At 42.9% G+C, this 17,024-nt stretch overlaps 1 protein-coding gene across 4 annotated transcripts in view; it reads left to right on the top strand.

Moving 5' to 3' along the window:
- Positions 1–75: 75 nt before the first annotated feature.
- The window catches only part of LOC102689331 (glutamine-rich protein 2), a 32,873-nt gene continuing 15,924 nt past the window's right edge, over positions 76–17,024 (top strand). For 3 of the 4 annotated variants that reach the window (XM_069194464.1, XM_069194462.1, XM_069194463.1), the window contains exons 1-6: positions 108–856; positions 12,866–12,970; positions 13,658–13,738; positions 14,487–14,594; positions 15,041–15,665; positions 16,495–16,580. In XM_069194464.1, the coding sequence (XP_069050565.1) occupies positions 470–856; positions 12,866–12,970; positions 13,658–13,738; positions 14,487–14,594; positions 15,041–15,665; positions 16,495–16,580 (1,392 nt within the window). In that variant the 5' untranslated portion in view covers positions 108–469. Of the gene's footprint in view, positions 857–12,865; positions 12,971–13,657; positions 13,739–14,486; positions 14,595–15,040; positions 15,666–16,494; positions 16,581–17,024 lie in introns of all 4 variants that reach the window. The other variant, XM_069194461.1, reaches the window with a different exon arrangement.

Below are 17,024 nucleotides of genomic sequence, written 5' to 3'. Positions count from 1 at the left end.
AAGAATTTACATCTATTGTTACGACCAATCCACGGTAAGCGTAGGCGTGGTCATCGACTGGGTAGGTTGAAAAAACTTGGCCATAATTAAAGCAAAGCTGGAGCCGTCACAGGCGTGATTAGTAACTCTACAGGTCGCATAGCTACAGTTATTGGCTTTTCAAATGTCACCTGTAATTTAAATTATATAAAAATCTATTTGGAATATATAAATACAATCTCTTTCATCGGCAGCGCGTTTTTAATAACTAAGATTATTTGATACGGCATAGTTAATTTAATTAAATACAGAGAAAATAAGGAAAATATCCTTTATTTTTAATCAACTAATTTAGCAGCTATTTTTTTGCAGCCATGTAGAACTAAAGCCAAAACTACCTGAAAAGAATGGGTCTGAGCTACTAAAATTCTACTACTCTTTTTTTTCCATTTTTACTAATATATATATAATCACAGAAGAAAGACCGGTCATGGCTGCGGTGGTAAGTCTTTTTGACTTGGCCAACTTGGCCATTGGTAGCCCAGAAGTTGGTGCCGTCAATTTCAACGCCCTGCACGCCCTCCTGCATGCAATTCTGCGCCACCTGAAGATTGAGGATGTGACAGCGGAGTGGAGAGACGAGGAGCCCCAGGCACCGTCCCGGCAGCCGCCGCACGTCCGAGAGAAACCCAGCCCCTACCATCACATGGAGGACAAGCTGCGGGACATCGAAAGGCAGATGGCCGTCCTGAGCCAGCTGCCCACCGGCGCCGACCTCCTCACCCGCTCCGGCCCCGGCAGCACGCCCGTCAGCGACATGTGGCAGATGATGCAGCTCGCCAAGAGGGTGGAAGCGAACTCGGACGGCACCTCCAAGGTAAGTCGAGAGACCCGCTCTTAGCGGTGCCACCTAGGTGAGCAATCAATATACGACCACTCTCGGAAGCTGTGGCACTGCTGTTCCTGAACTTCGTTACCACGGTTTATAATAGTAATCGGCACGGACGTTCGGCTTCGTTTCTGTATAGAAAAACTACGGTTATACGTGAAATCTACTGCGCAAGAAATCCGGGTGTATATTCTACATCATCTTACTGTGTATCATTTCTCTCATGCTATCATTTTTTTGTTTTGCAAGGTCGCCAGCATCTACAGTGCCAGTTGTTGGGATTGTATAGAGACGCGTCAAATACAGTGTTGGAAAAAATTACTTTTCAAAACCATAATTCTTTACAATTACAAGTTACTTGTACAAGGGGTTACTTTCTAAATTTACAAAAGAAGTAACTGTTTCAGGGCACCTAGGCTGTCTGTCTAGCTATTATCCTCACTGTGTCTAAGTAAAAAACAGTTCTGATTTTCACTGACTTTCCTGTCGTTCCTTCTGCTGTGTTTGCCTTTAACCAGCTTGTTGGTGTCTATCCTGTTAATATAAGTAGATGCGTAAGTAAGACTGCTACTTTACCTTCAACATTACTGTATGTGTATTTTGGCTTCTGTTGTTACCCTTAAAGCAGAGGTAAAATTACTTTCAATATGACAATCAGTAAGGCTATTGGTGGTTTACAACATACAATTATTACACAATATGCTGTTCAATTATTACATAATACACAGGACAACCAGCTGGTGCAGTGGTTAGTGTTGCTTCCTCACAGGCACTCCCTGGGTACAGTTCTTGGGGTGCTATCTACAGAGTTAGTATGTTCACCCCATGTTCATGTGGGCTTCCTCCAGGTGTTTTGACTTCCTCCCACAATCCAAAGACGTACTAGTAGGTTAATAGGCTTCTGGAAAAATTGGCCCCGGAGTGACTGAGTGAGTGTGTGCTTTATGTATCTGTGTGTGGCCTGTGATGGACTGGTGTCCCACCCAGGGTGTATCCTGCCAGAATGGGCTCCAGAAAACCTGCGACCCTGAATTGGATAGAGTGTTTAGGAGGAGGATAGATCAAAGTCAGGACAGGATCACATGTCACAACTGGAATTTGAGGGGAGGTGTCATTAGCATTGATAATAACAGGTACTTCTTTGCAGAAAGAGTAGCAGGTGTCCTAAAACAACCCATACTGTTATATTTAATAAAACAGCCAGGTGTCCAGATGATAACAAAACGGGAGGATTAAGAAGCACAGTAGAAGTAGAAAATCAAATATATTCAGTCAAAATTCAGGACTGGGCAGGTGACATTTAACGTGGACAAGCAGGGATTTACACGCAGGTAGTGAAAACAAATGATAAATAAAAAATGGGAAATGGTGAGCTTTGTATGAAAGTGACTTAGTTGTTTATGGGTACACATGCACTGTATTTACATCTCCTAGACAATATGGGGAAGCAATAAAAAGGCAAACAAAATGTTAAGATGTATAGTTAAAAGTGTAGAATTGAAACTGAAATTAGGGGACGTTATGTTCAATGAACTAATAAAGCCCCATTTAGAATATTATGTACAGTTTTGATCACCATGTTGTAGAAAATATATTGCTGCTCTGGTAACCATCCAGAGAGGAGCAACCAGATGAGTTTCGGTGCTAAAGGCACTGTCCTACACTGACAGGCTGAAGGAACTGGGCCTTTTTAGTCTTGAAGAGAGAAGATTACTGATTCAAGTATTCAAAGTCCTCAAAGGCACTGACAGTCAGTGAGCACATTCTGAAGCGAATGTCTTCAGAATGAGCAGAAATCACAAATGGAAACTAGTGGAAGTGCGTGTAAACTTGAGAACAGAATGCACTTCTTTACCTAAAGGGTTGTGGGTGTCTGAAACAAGCAATGGGACAGCCATGTTGTTAAAGATGATATGATAGATATTCTAAAAGGAAAAGATCCATCAGATAAGATGATGTCACTTTCAATGAGGATGATGACAGCTGTCATTTCATCAACTGCTATGAGTGACATTAGAGTGACAGATGCCTCTAGAATACAGACGTCTGCATGAATACAGTTTGACTTCCGCATAGTGGGTTTATAAGTAAATGAATACTGAATGAAAGTGAATAAATTCAAAATTCCAGAGCATTATATTTAAGTATTCCTTCAAACACTTCATGATATATAGCATTATACTGTTGTTAGTCTGCTATTATCTATGTTACCCTTGAAATATGCAGCTTGGATGTCTAAACTTGGCCATCTATTAACTTTTTCTTATTTTCCTTCTAAAAAAACAAGTTGAACCTCTGCACTTTTGTCTTTTAAAATGTTTTAAAAGATCACTCATAGTATATTAAAAGAATTCAGCTCAAAACCATCCAAGCATGTTTGTAATCTTCTTAGTGTCGTTCTTATTTAATTTTCTTGGGTGAAAAAATAAAATATCAGGCTGCATTGCCCCCAAAATACAAACACCCCCACGATGACACTCAGCCTTTTCCAGCACGTTAAGGAAATTTTAAGAGCTAAATGATCCAGTGCTCCAGTTTGCAAAATTAAATCAATTTTTATAACTGAACAACTGCAATGATTAAAGGAAAATCCCAAATTCCTAAAGTGCTTTGGTCCTTGACATCTTAGTCACACTCCAATAATAAAATAAAACAGCACTGTGTTTGTGATAACTGGGTAGACTGTGAATTATTTCATAAATGCTCATTCAATTTCCTTATTTCATTAGAGAGAAAAACAATTCAAAATAACAATCAGAATTAATCATTTCTGGGAATACTACTAATAATGACACAAATAATATTTTAAAAGCACGTTTTAGTCAATAATGGTAAGTCAGCAAAATCCAGGAAAAGATGTATTAGATATTGCTAAGACCTTTCACCTCAGACAGGTGTTTCTCTGTTTATAAACAAATTTACAGGCACAGACTCTGTGAAGAGGTTCTAAGATCTTTCAATTTACGATAAAGTACCTTTGGAATCCCCCATTCTTTTAATTCTGTTAATCTATATACTAGTTGATGATAGCTGCATTGGGGAAAAAAGGCTCCACTGTAGTTTTTAACACAGAGACATAAAATGTAAGGAATCTAAGCTCTTGGTAACCAAGTGAATCATCTCTCTGCAGGCAGCTGCCCCATAAAGAGTCACACTGCTCTGAAGGCAGTGCTGTGTCTGTTTACTTATCCTCTCATCACACAGAACAAGTCCCAGCACAGCCTTCAGGGAATGAGCTGTGAGCAGATAACTGTATGTCTGACCTGTCTGACCTCCCATGACTGTTCTCTCCCCTCCTTGGACTGCAAACTGCACGAGCATTTTATACTGCCGTGCAGGGGGTGAAAAGGGGTAACCTGTTCCAGCCTCCCACAACCTTTTGTGTAAAGAAGTGCCACCTGTTCTCAGTTTTAAATAAACTTTCCTGTTGTTCCCACCTCTGGTACAGGTATTTGTTTCACTGCCAATAGAGTAACCTCTTCTGGGTCACCCTATCACATGAAATGTGTGCTTCTTAATAATGTCACTTCTCACTTGCATTACTGAAAAAATGTGGCTCAATGTACACTTTATTGTTAATTTACTTAGCTGATGCTTTTTTCAGGTCTCGATTAAAGACATACTGAACTGTAAAACAGACATACAGTCCGAACCAAAGAAAAGGAATTGTGGGTAATATGATGAGTGAACCAATACGAAGCAAAGCTTTTTTAACAAACACAGGAAGGAATTGCAGGATCTGTATGGTCTGCACTGGTGAGTCTTGAAAAAGGCTACAAGTATGCCATAGTTGGCCAAGATGTTTCTGGCAAAGCAACGAGCACAAGGTGGGATACACCCTGGATTGGATGCTAGTCCATCACAGGATAAACACACAGACACAGACGGCAAAACACACACTCACACCAAGCCAATTTTTCCAGAAGGCAATTAACTTACCTGTATGTCTTTGGACTGTGGGAGGAAACTGGAGCACTCAGAGGAAAACCTATGTAAAAATGGGGAGAACATACAAACTCCACACAGGTAACACCCTGGGAATTGAACCCAGGTCAAAGCAGCAATGCTACCCACTGCTCCACTGTGGCACTCTTAATTCTTTTTGGTTTCTTTTTTTCTTGGTATAACATATAAGGCCAGCGAACAGCCAGGAACATGGCAGTTAGCACCTTGTTTCGATAGTAAAATAAATTAATAGAATTTCTAATATCTAGGATGTCATCGTACTGAGCTTTTATTCTCTTAAGAAGTACTGCAAATTTCAAATGCGATCATTTACTTTGAGTAACCTTGCACAGTTATACTATACAAAGCTGAAGCAGTATGTTTATCTCTGCTGCTTTGAAAGCTGAAAGTACGCACACTTCTGTTCTAGAGGGGTGTTATATGAAGGTCCCTGGCACTGGAGAGATTCCATTACCGCAGAACCAGAACTGGCATCTTACCAGGCGTAGTCCTGAAGGCAGTGACATCCAAATCCCAAATCCCTTTTATGTCGTTCAATACACAGGGTTGTCAAGGTGAGCACTGCAGGGGGTCAGGGGAGCTAATTTTACACCCCCGTGTCCCTGATCGCCCCCCGATGACAGAGTCGAACACAATGAAGCCAGCAGTCCATCGTCTCAAATGCCTTCTTCACATTTCTCCATTTACAGGACTCACTTCACATCCTACCTGATCGCTTGTGAATCTCTATTATATTTTGATTGTGCACTGTCCTCAACCTATTTGGCCTCCTCAGCCTAAAGTGTTAAATTCTACCAAATATATTTACAAATCGTTCCTTTTCCAGATAAAGAAGACAGGCTTTTAAATGGACGTGGCACATGGGTTTTCCTAATCATATTCTGATGCATTAAGTGATAAAATGCGCTGTTTTAATGTTTTTGCTGTCATCTGCTACAGAATGTGAAGCAATTTCTTTCAATACATCAGTGATCCAAGTCTCGGGACCGTGGTGGAGGAGATGGTAAAACCAGTCTTTCCTAGCGCAGTCATGTACCGTACTGCTGTACAGGCCGGCTCCAGAGCTGTGGGGGATGTCCATCTGTGGCTAATTAATCCCAGCAGAGCCGCCTGTCGGGGAAAGAATAGGCTCAGGTGATGTGAAAGGCAGTCTGCGGGTGGGGAACAGGTTCTTCTGTTAGAGCACTCTCAATAATTCATGGTAGCCGGTTGGGACTGGTGGCTCATGGTGTTATCTGTTTCCCCCCTGGCCTACCCTGGTCAGAACATAAAGGGCCTCTTCTGTTTAAGGATCATTTCACCAGAACAAGCACCTCCCTTGTCAGAGAACCTGCCCTGATCCTTGTGCCCCTGGTGGGCCTTCAGATAAGGGTCTTGTTCAACTTTTTTCTTCTGGAAAGGTCAGACACAGGTCCCACATTTTTGTGAACGGTTACTGTGGTGAATTTGCTTGTTAATCTCGTACTTTCACAGGGAAGTAATGCAAGACTCCAATTGCGTAGCACTTTGATCCATGTCCAGTATTTTGAGCCACCAGTGGGATACCTGCTGTTGAGTAGATTATCAAGAGTTTTTTGGGGTGTTTTAAAAAGCTCCATTTTCCTTTTTTACCTTATAACTTGAAATAAATTGAGTCTAAAAAGCCTCAAAGCTCAGACAACTTTATAATGGGAGTTTTATTAGTCACTCTGATTTTATGATTTTTTACAGTAATTATGGTTTCTTTTTAAGTATACTTATGGTTTTGCTATGTGTGGACTGCACATTGCCAAAAGTGACCACTAGAATGATTTACCATAGTAACCATTAGTTATTAAGGCAACACTGGTCAGCCCGTACAAGCACTGTCCTTATTAAATCCTGTTAATGCTGGAATCCTGATTAGTAATGCACAGTGAAACTAAGGTGAAACTAAGAAGTGAAAATACTCATTTCACTTCTGTTGGATGTTTAGTTCACTCCCAAACACATTGCAGGGGAGATTCAAATTCCCTTGACACCCAGGGGAGCCACAGAACGCAAGAGTGTGTGACTACTGTCTCCTCCATTTTCTTTTTCGACTAGATTAAACTCTTACAGTTAAATGCTGTAAATCATTCGCAAGACTGTAATATTTGTTCTTCCCTGAAATTCTGCTGCTCTTTATTTCAGACTATCCAGACCATTAATGATATCATAATGCATGTGTTCTTTCCCAAAACAGTTTGGTTTCAGAGTTAAAAGTTTTCCAAAACCAACCAGCCAAACTTCCCAGTTTTAATCCTCCAAGGAGCAGTGTGTATAACCTCAGTGTTCTGAGCTTTGCCGTTCCCAACTTATGACTTATTGTATCATTCGTTAGACTGTGGCTGTGTTGTGTGTGTTAAGCTGCTGTTGCACTGCAATTTCCCTCACGGGATCAATAAAGTATCTATCTATCTTATTCTACACCGAGATATGCAGTTAGATTTGCCACTTCTGACTCACAGAAAATGGGGACATTATGTAAATCAGTATTAGCTTGCTTAACCCTGTGCAGCAATGAGTACACTTACTACAATCTTCAGATGTACTGCTTCGGACAGCCTTTTTCATTTTTGGCTTGCGAAACCTGTCTTATTAAATGATTTTAATGCTATATTAACCCCTTTTGTCATGGACCAAGAGCAAGCATGTCGGCAACAGTTTTGTCAACCACTTCTCTGTTTGTGGACATGTTTTCATTTAATTTTCAGGATTCTTCTGCCCTCTGCGCTCCCAAATATTCTACCCATATACTGTGTGAAACTTGTCAAGATGACTTGTCTGTTGAATAGAACGTCAACTATACCGTTAATTGGCCTTAGCTACAGTGTCCAACCAATCACATGCAAGAACTACCATTGTGTGGTGGACTTATATGAGCTTGCAAGACCTCATTTGATGCTCACAATTGTGGAAGAGTGGAGAACACCTTGTAAAAATGCATATATCATGTTTTGAAACAATATAAACATATTGTTATTGAGATGTGCTAAACTGATTTGAAGAAATCCACCAAAAGAGAGACATTTAATGTCATGGGAGGTATTAAAGATTTCTCGAGACAGCCTTCTCAGAAAGAGAACTATCCCAACACAACCTGGACAGGTCACAACCTTGTATACAGTATGTGTAGGGCCCAGCTTTCCCTGTTTCTGTTTAGAATATATGCCATGTCAAGTGATTATTTCAATCATAAAGAACTTATGATGAGATGTGGATTGCGCTGGATTCTGCTTGCGGGGTCACTCACCGGACTGTGACTCAAATTCGCCCATGTTCTGTATCCCCTTCTCTCTGAATGGTACATTTATTATAAGGTTGCTTAAGCATGCAGTTCACAGGAAGGTATCAAATAATAACAGCCAGGGTAAACCAGATCAGTGGCCTAAGCTGTTTGCTCACTTCAGAATAGAGGGAAAGTGCATGGAATGTGTATGGAGTATGGAGGCACTTCTTGGAGTTATCTTTAAAGTGTGGGAAACCCCTGCTACATGGGAGGCAGCGACGGTGGGGGGGGGCTTTTGGAGCAGCCGTCATGAAAAACAACATTTTTCCGTATTACTGTGTCTTGCCCAAGGAAACACTTGGGCAAGACAGAAGAATATTAAGCAGAGAAAGTGCAGATCTATAAATTGTGTTCTGTTCCTGATTCGGATCCTTCACGCTATCCAGGAGAATCTCACTTAGTGAGGAGAGAGATGTGAGATCAGTCTCCAGACCCCCAGTGATCTTCATCCTCTTGCTTGTGTTTAGAAATGAATGTGTGTGTCAGAAGACTCTCACTTCCTTCTGAGATATACATACAGGTCATTTACTGTCCTTTAAGGACCTAAGAACCTAAGGTCACAGGATGTCCTTGAGTCTAACTAGCTCGTTTGGTTGCTAGTAGGTGATAGGTCCAAGGATTCTGTCTGGCTGTTTCTTGAAGGTGTCACCCTCAACAATGTGGTTGGGTAGTTTATACCACACTCCCACATCCTTTTGTGTAAAGAAATTCCTCCTGGTCCTAAGAGTGCCCTTGCTCCTTTTTGACACCCTAGTTCTGCAACCTCTCCCTCATAGCCTATCTAAACATAAACGTACCTCACTAGTTTAAAGCATCATTAAGCCATGAGTGGACATTAGAGCTCATCTAACTAGCCATTTTAAGGAACATATTGCTGACTCAGTAAATAATATAGGCTTGGGTCTTAATATACAGAGACAGCAAAATACTAGAAACTGTGCCACTTACTCCTTTTGGAATCATTTCATGTTTATTTAAATTGTACTAGCTTATCTGCTGTAAGGTTTCAGATTTGCATTTTGATTTAGTTGTGCATTTTGGGGTTGTCAGGGGGATTTTAGAGGCATATAGGAAAATGGTTTTGACTTGATTCTTTCACTTCCCTGGAATGCCATGCTGCATCATCAGTTTACTGTCTGTTCTTAGTGTTGAAGAAACCAAACCACCTGTTGGTCTTTCATGTGACTTAATAATTGACTACTCTTTATGTGGAATTGACAAAGAGTACCCATTAGTGGAACAGATCAGCCCTCTGTGACTCAGACCTGCATAGCTCTGTCTTTAGAACAGAAAAAAATAATTTAAGTTCAGTAATTCCACATTTTTCTCTCCTTGGTTTGGATCTTTCCTGGTTTGATTGGGTACGGGGTTCACGTGGGTATTTCTGGACATTAGTCTTATCCAGGTGTCAAGATTTTGGAGGTCTCTTTCCTGATACTGACACATTGCTGTTGGTCTCTATTTACAGTAGGAACCTTAGACTTTTGTAGAATGATTCCAGAAACAAACAGGCAAATCTCCAATGCAGGGCCATGTTCAGGATTTTAAAGAGGGACCAGGTAATTACACTGATACCAGTTGGGCAGCCGTCCTGTAGTTTTTTCAGAAATGCGAAAAAGGGTATGAAATAAATTCTGATTGCCGTGGGTCTCCCTGAGTAAATTTTTTTCTGATTTATTTTCAAGTGCAAGTTTCTAATCCCTGCCAACCTATTTAAAGTGTTTATAGAAAATGTTCTGTTTTGGAATGTGAATGTGTTAAAAGGCAGAGATTATGATGTAGGTGGCTTAAACCCTCTGTGTATTTATTGTTATTGCAATGGCTAAGTAATAGACTCACTGTGTGCTCTGTTTCGGAAATGGTCTCTTGGTGATGGCTAAATGATCAATAAAACAGCAGTTTCTGTTCTCCCGCATACCGTGACATCAGTGTTGTTTTGAGTGCTGCTGTGTGAGTCAGACAGCAGGGCGATGGGTAACTAATTAATAAGATGCTATTCACTGGGGTGAGCAAACACCAGCTCAGTTTTGTAAGTCTTAACCTTTGGTGCGGAGTCAGCAATGCAGCATGTGGAAAAAGAGCAGTCTCCTACTTGTGACAGAAATTAAAGCCACCAGGAGTCAAAAGCTATTATGCTGTTGATTCAGTTATCACCACAGAAAAAAAAACAGAGTCATAAACTGTGGTTGCTGACTGACAGCTATGCCTGCTTTTAAATATTTAAAGTGCAAACAAAAGATGTTGGTCATTGAGTTAAACTGGCAAGAATATGGACGTCAAGGATTGTGGTTAGACAAATCCCTAAATACAGGGAGGCCATCTTTAACATACACAAATTATATCCTAATCCAAGGGCTCTCCATGCATCACTGGTTTCAATGCAGCCAGAAGTTAATCATTCTGTTCTCACTTAAACATGAAACTGTCACTTTTCAGTACAAATGAGGAAATGTGTGTGTTGTACCCGGAGTGTGTAATAATTCGCATTTTTGGTTCTGGTTCGGTGGTATGGTGGATCAAAGACTGTTGGGGAAAAAAGACACAGAAGACAAAGGCTGTTTCTGCTCTCTAATGGACTGAGAATCTTCCTGGTGTTGAAGAACCATGCTGATGGAAATGCTAGACCAGTGATAAAACATAGGACATACTGTTGTCTGTGGCGTTGCAACAGTCAGAGAGAACACATGGGGGTATGTGATGTAGTCCTATAAAATGGTTGAATACAATTCATTTCATAATATTATACAGCTATTACATGCTGTAGGTGTGTACATCTAACGTGTTCTATTAATGTGAGATAAGATTAGGGTTAGGGTTCACTGCTGTCAATGTGGTAACCACCAGGTGTTTACTGGAAGATGACACCTTGGATTCCTTCCTGTCAATCCTTGTAGTTCTTCCTGAGTCGCACATTTGAACACAACAGACAATTTTCAGAACATTTTGCCCGAGCTCACAACTGTGATTAGACTTCAGCTAATTTTCCACATCTATTTTATTAGGAAAAAATACAAAACTAGGTAAAAAATACAGACATCAAGCTTTGCTCTGGAGCAAATAGCTCTTAGATATGCTTCAGTTGGTCAGTTTGAGGACCTTCAGCTGGTGTTTCCTGGGTGACCCTGCAAATGGATTCCCTCTGCACATGGCCCTGATCTACTTTGTTCAAACCTGTCACCCAAAACCTTTTCAATCTGACCTCTGGTCTCCATCAAACTCTCGTTTGCTACTTTGAAGAAGCTTGGTCAGCCCTGCTGCTCCTGGCTCCTTCCCCTCTTGACTTCCAGCAGGTTTGTGTGTTGCCAAGGCGACAGTAAACAGGCCTCTTCTATCTCCTCTGGAGTCTCCTTTGGCCACATGTCAGAAAGGACAGCGTCACGGGCGCCAGGTCTTCACAGTGTATGAGACAGCTGCCTGATCAAGGAAAGATTATTTTGTCTTGGTGATATTGGTGATATTGTACATTACAGTTACTGTACTTCAAACTTCTAACTTCAAACAAAGAGTTTTCAGAAGGATTTAAAATTTGTAAATTATTTTCAGATTGTCTGAATTGTAGAGCCCCTTTCCTCACTGCAGACTGCAGGCCTAATGATATCTAGAATATACATAAAGAAACCTGACCAAAGAAAGTGTGTTCAAAAAGTTGTACAGATGGCTTCAATTTAGTCATGGAACATTTAAAGTAGCAGTTTTAATGTATTGTAAATGTATCTGCTGTGAATCTGTTTTAATTTTCCAGTATTCCTTTTTTTTCAACCTGCTGCTGAAATGGTATATAAAATGAATTTGTTTTGTGCCGTGTACAGGTTAAGATTACAATGAACACTAAAGTTTGGCTAAACGTATCATTTTGTTTGTTTTAAAATGCAAAACATACAGTAAGATTATTTAGCATGAAGAAAGGATGTTCTCAAAGTTTTCATTTTTGACCATGATCGACTCAGCTTAGCAAAAACGGCAAAATTGGGCCGAATTTCTTTTTCGAGAAAACAACAAAACAACACTTTTCCTGTATTTCATGTGCATCCAAAAGCACAGCGAATTCATCACAAAATGTCTAGGTGTTGTCCAAACTCTAACCCTAACCCTAGCTCAGCCACCAAAACATACTGTATTATCAAAAACCTTGCCTTAAAACTCTGTCTTAAATAATGTACCCAATTGACACCAATTTTGTCAGAGATATTTAAAGTAGCAGTTTTACAGTATTTTAAATGTATCTGCTGTTAATCTGTTTTAATTTTCCAGTATTTCCTTTTTGCAACCTGCTGCTAAAATAGTGTATAATTTGGCCAGTTTTGTGCCGTGTACGGGTTAGGATTACAATCACCACTAAGGTCTGTCCACAACTTGCCAGTGTAACAAGTCTCATTTGGTACCAAGCCTGCTACATTTATTACCTTTGGAACATGGATTGCACTGAATAGTCTGCATCAGACCCTGCACGATGTGCAAAGCCAAGCCTCAAGTCATTGGATGTGTTTGTGCGCTCTCTATGTTGTGCTTAGTATTATACCACTGTATCACATGAGGTACCTTGTGTATATATATGTCCCTGGAAGTAAACAAATGAACAGAAGCAAGAAAATGGACTATCCTAGATCAAGCAAAGTTGGTTTTCAATGTAGTGTCCGTTTGATACCCTCTGAAACTCTTTTGAAAGAACGGTTGCTTGATCAGACCGGTATGACTGGTTCTGTCAGAGCGGACAGATTTATTTAGTCTATCCCATGCGCCAGGCGATGACCCTCATCCAGGACGTGCTGAAGGAGATCAACGAGCTGAAGAGCTCTCGAGACGGCCTGTGGGACGAGACCCGGAGGCTCCGGGAGCAGCTCTCTGAGGTACAGTGCTTCAGTGTGGAACAAGCACAGGCCTGTGGCCGTGTCTGCTGCCATGGCAGCTGATGCAAATGTTACTGCAGTCACCTCCTTAATTATTTAATTGGTAACTAGCATTACCAGTTTAACAGGACAGGTCCCAGTTGGATTGCGGTGTTGTGTCGGGGGGATTGAAACAGGCGATTCCCATGTTTTGGAGTGTAGAGGATTTTTGAGGACACTGGGGAGGAGACGCAGGAGGGCAGGGGGCTCTGTTATGCAGCGCAAGTCTTATACCCAGAGACAGTGCAACTACATACACTGAGACTGAACAACAGGCCAAAGGCTTCAGGCACATCTCAGCTAGTCATTCGACATTTTCTTTTTATCCAATCTGACAAAGTACAATACTACACGATCTCTAATCTGATAATATTGTACTACAAGGGAACACGTTAGACAAAATTTAGCTATGTGAATTAAAGTTCAGAGCTGAGTTCAGAACTGGATGAAGGGAACCCCTTTGTATACTAAAGCTCTTTGGGATCATTTTGGATAAAAAGCATTATATAAATGTGAAGAAATGTAATTTGTAATTATTCTATATCTCCTGATATCCAAAAACTGGATAATGATCAGAATTCTTTAAATTACAGTGCCGTCATTACTCCCCTGTCTGTGTAACCAATGTTTTCTTTCATTTTTTTGCAGCTCAATATGAAGGAGCTGCTGGACAAGACTGCAGCCCTGGAGAAATGCTGCCATCGAGTGGACAACCTGGAGAAATTGCTAGTAGGTTTCTCCAAGGCTGGGAAGAAAATTCTTGTACACGATAAGCTTAGGCAACATCTCTCGAGTATGTCGGTTGCTTCATATTGTAGCATGTTAGGAAATATGGAAGAAACTTACTTATAGAGCGAATTGGAATCTGGTAATGAACATTTCCGTCACTGTTGTAAATTAGGCACAATTCTCCTATCAAAGGGTGGCATGGTGGCGCAGTGGTTAGCATTGCTGTCTTGCTGTGCTGGGGCCCTGGGTTCAGTTCCTGGGGTGCTCTTTGCATAGAGTTTCTATGTTTTCCCTCTGGTGCTGCGGTTTCCCCCGGCAGTCCGAACACAACACTGGAAAGTTCATTGGCTTTGGGAAATCTGGCCCTAGAGTGAGAGTGCGCATGTTTGTGTCTGTGTGCCCTCTGTGATGGACTGGCATCTCGCCCAGGGTGTATTGCAACCACTGCTTGCCCAGGATAGGCTGCCTCTCAACTCGGCATTGGATAAAGTAGTTAGACAACGGTTGAATGGGTGGGCTCCTGTCAGCAGTTCAACTGAATAAAGCTTGTAGCCTCAGTGACAAATGTGCTTCTGTACTTTCTGGATTCAGTTTGGATACCTTGTCCGTCAGACCTCAATGAACTGGTCATGGACGCATCTCAAATCATGTTCTAACATTCCTGAACATGGATAGGGTGTCTTTGTCACGTTTTGGTGAATGCGGAAGAGAAAGAGAAGCAATGGGGCGATCTCCCCTGTTTCTCCAGCATGACCTACAAGCCAGGATGAGCCTGTACCCCGAGGACTTGGACAAGTTCATCACCTGGGAGATCCTGCAGGCGACCCTGGTGGACGAGCGGGCCCAGCTGCAAGAGGTACCGCTTAGCTCGTCTGCCGACAGCCCGCTGGCGCACTGTGGTCTGAAGTCATTCGCAAGAATGCATAGCTGGCGAACGCCTCCTTAAGCATTTTCCATCTGTACGCTGCAGAGTCCTTCCGCGTTAAAACGAGCATCCCCATACGTAAGCCGACGTACAGTTTTCCCATAACACATAATACCAATCTGAATGAGAACCAGTGGCAGACCCCACGTGGTGCAGACAGCCAGGTTGCGGTCTGTTTGTGCCTGCTCCTTGTTGTGCCACACCTCCACTCTACAGTTATTTTCACACTCACGTTTGCAGTTAACTCTATTTTTAAGTTTGCAAGTGAAACTCTAGCACTGCACTTCTGTAAAGAATGTCATTAGCAATATTATTTCATATATTAATCATTGATAATGTATATGCATTGATTTTTCTTTTTTCCTTTAAATATCCAGCAGCTCAAGGCCCCTCGTTCTAAAGCCCAGACTCCAGATCAGGCTCCAGGCCAGTTTCAGGTCATGCTAGGAGCTCCTTCTGCCACCCCTCCCTCTGCCCAAGAAAGCTCCAGCTCTCCAGCCCAGCCTCAGGCTCCGGAGTCCCAGCCAGAGGCGGAGACACCCTTGCCCTTCGCCAGCCCGTCCCAGTCCCCCCTGCCTCAGGGCAGCCCGACCCCCGGCCCGGCTGCTTCTGTCCCCGTTCCCGGCTCCTCCCCGGGTCAGACCTCACAGACCCATCCTTCCGGGACGCCCGCCCAGGTCCCGTCTCCAGTTCACCCTGGTGCCGCCTCTCCGGACAGCCCCATCCTCGCGGGCCCCGCTCCCAGTGGCGCCAGCCCACCCTGCGACGCCGCCTCACCCCCCCGCGCCCAGTCCACGCCGAGCAGCGGCGGCCCCTCCGCCCGGGGGTCGTCGCGGGCCAGCAGCGGGGCGGACCGCTACCCCGAGACGGTGGAGGCCCTGCGCCACGTGGGCCAGCTGAAGGAGCGGCACGACGCCCTGGAGGAGCGGGTGGAGCTGTTGGAGAGGAGCAAGGCCGAGCTCAGCCAGCTGCAGCAGCTGCGGGAGCACCTCGCCGAGCTGGGTACTCCCCCAGAGCCACGGGCGTCCTACTGCTGGGGGAAAACACATTAGCGCTGGCAGTTTCCGTCTTGCTTCTGTGGGTGGCACGGTGGTTGGCAGTGCTGAGGCCCTGGATTCAAATCCTGGGGTGTTGTCTGTGTGGAGTTTGGATGTTCTCTCTGTTTGTATGTGTTTCCTCCGGGTCCTCTGGTTTCCTCCCATAGTTAATTGTCTTCATCGGAAAATTGGCCCTGGTGTGAGTGTGTGTATTGCTGTCTGCGTCTGTGTGTTTATCCTGCAGTGGACTGGCATCCCATCCAGGGTATATCCCACCTTTTGCCCGTTGCTTGCTAGAAACATCTACATCTAAACATCCAAAGGCAGTAGTAGGTTAATTAGCTTCTGGGAAAATTGGCCCTGGTGTGTGTGCCCTGTGATGTACTGGCTTCCCATCTGTGGTGTACCCTACCTTGTGTCCGTTGCTTGCCAGTTTCCCGGTATCCCAATATTGGATAAAGCGATTTAGAAAATGGATGGGTGTTGCTTTTGCAAAACATTTACTCTGGACTGCAGTTTCGAAGAATGAATAATGCATGAATCCTATTTAAGAACTCCCATTCTTCACCACTACTTGTTTGCGTTGTCCAGTGATGCCCTTCTGCGAGCTCCACACAGGCACTGCACATAAATGAGACTGCTGACGTGCTGGCACAACCTGCGCATTTCTGTATTCTGATCGCTTTCTTAGATTTTCCAAGCCGTGACCATAAAAGTTCATTTTCCTATTAAAAAGAAGAGTTTAGCAGACGTTTTCCATGCTTGGGTTGCAGTTTTCCTCTCTCTCTTCACAGCCAAGAGGGACCTTCCTGACAACCTGCTGGAGCAGCTGAACTGTCTGACGGCCACGGTGGAGAGCCTTTCCACAGACAGGGAGAAGGTAACATGTTTCCCCCAGTCCTGAAGTACGGTTTTATCAATGTACACTCAATCGATTTGTTATTTATTAATGACGACACAAAGATATGCAGGGCCAGAGTCCTACAGCGTTAAAACGAGCAACTCCCACCATAGCTGATGTACAATCTTCCCATAACACATAATTCCAATCTGAACTAGAATCCGTGTTGGACCCCAGGTGGTGCAGAAAACCAGGTTGCTGTCATGTTTGTGCCTGCTCCTTGCTGTGTTTGGTGCTGTGTCCCATACACATGACATCTGTTTCAAGTCTGTTTGTTTTCACGTGCGGTTTCATATTAATGCCCAGAACATAATGTGCAGTTCATAATGTTAAGCATATTGAGAGTGCCCAGTCCTTGGCCAAGGAGAACCTCGGTGTCTGCAGTTTCACTCTTTGGTGTTTCTTGGCTTGATTCAATCTGAG

Source organism: Lepisosteus oculatus, chromosome 9 (genome assembly GCF_040954835.1).
Source record: "Lepisosteus oculatus isolate fLepOcu1 chromosome 9, fLepOcu1.hap2, whole genome shotgun sequence".
NCBI classification, from domain to species: Eukaryota; Metazoa; Chordata; class Actinopteri; order Semionotiformes; family Lepisosteidae; genus Lepisosteus; species Lepisosteus oculatus.
This window is presented reverse-complemented; position numbering and strand designations above follow the sequence as displayed.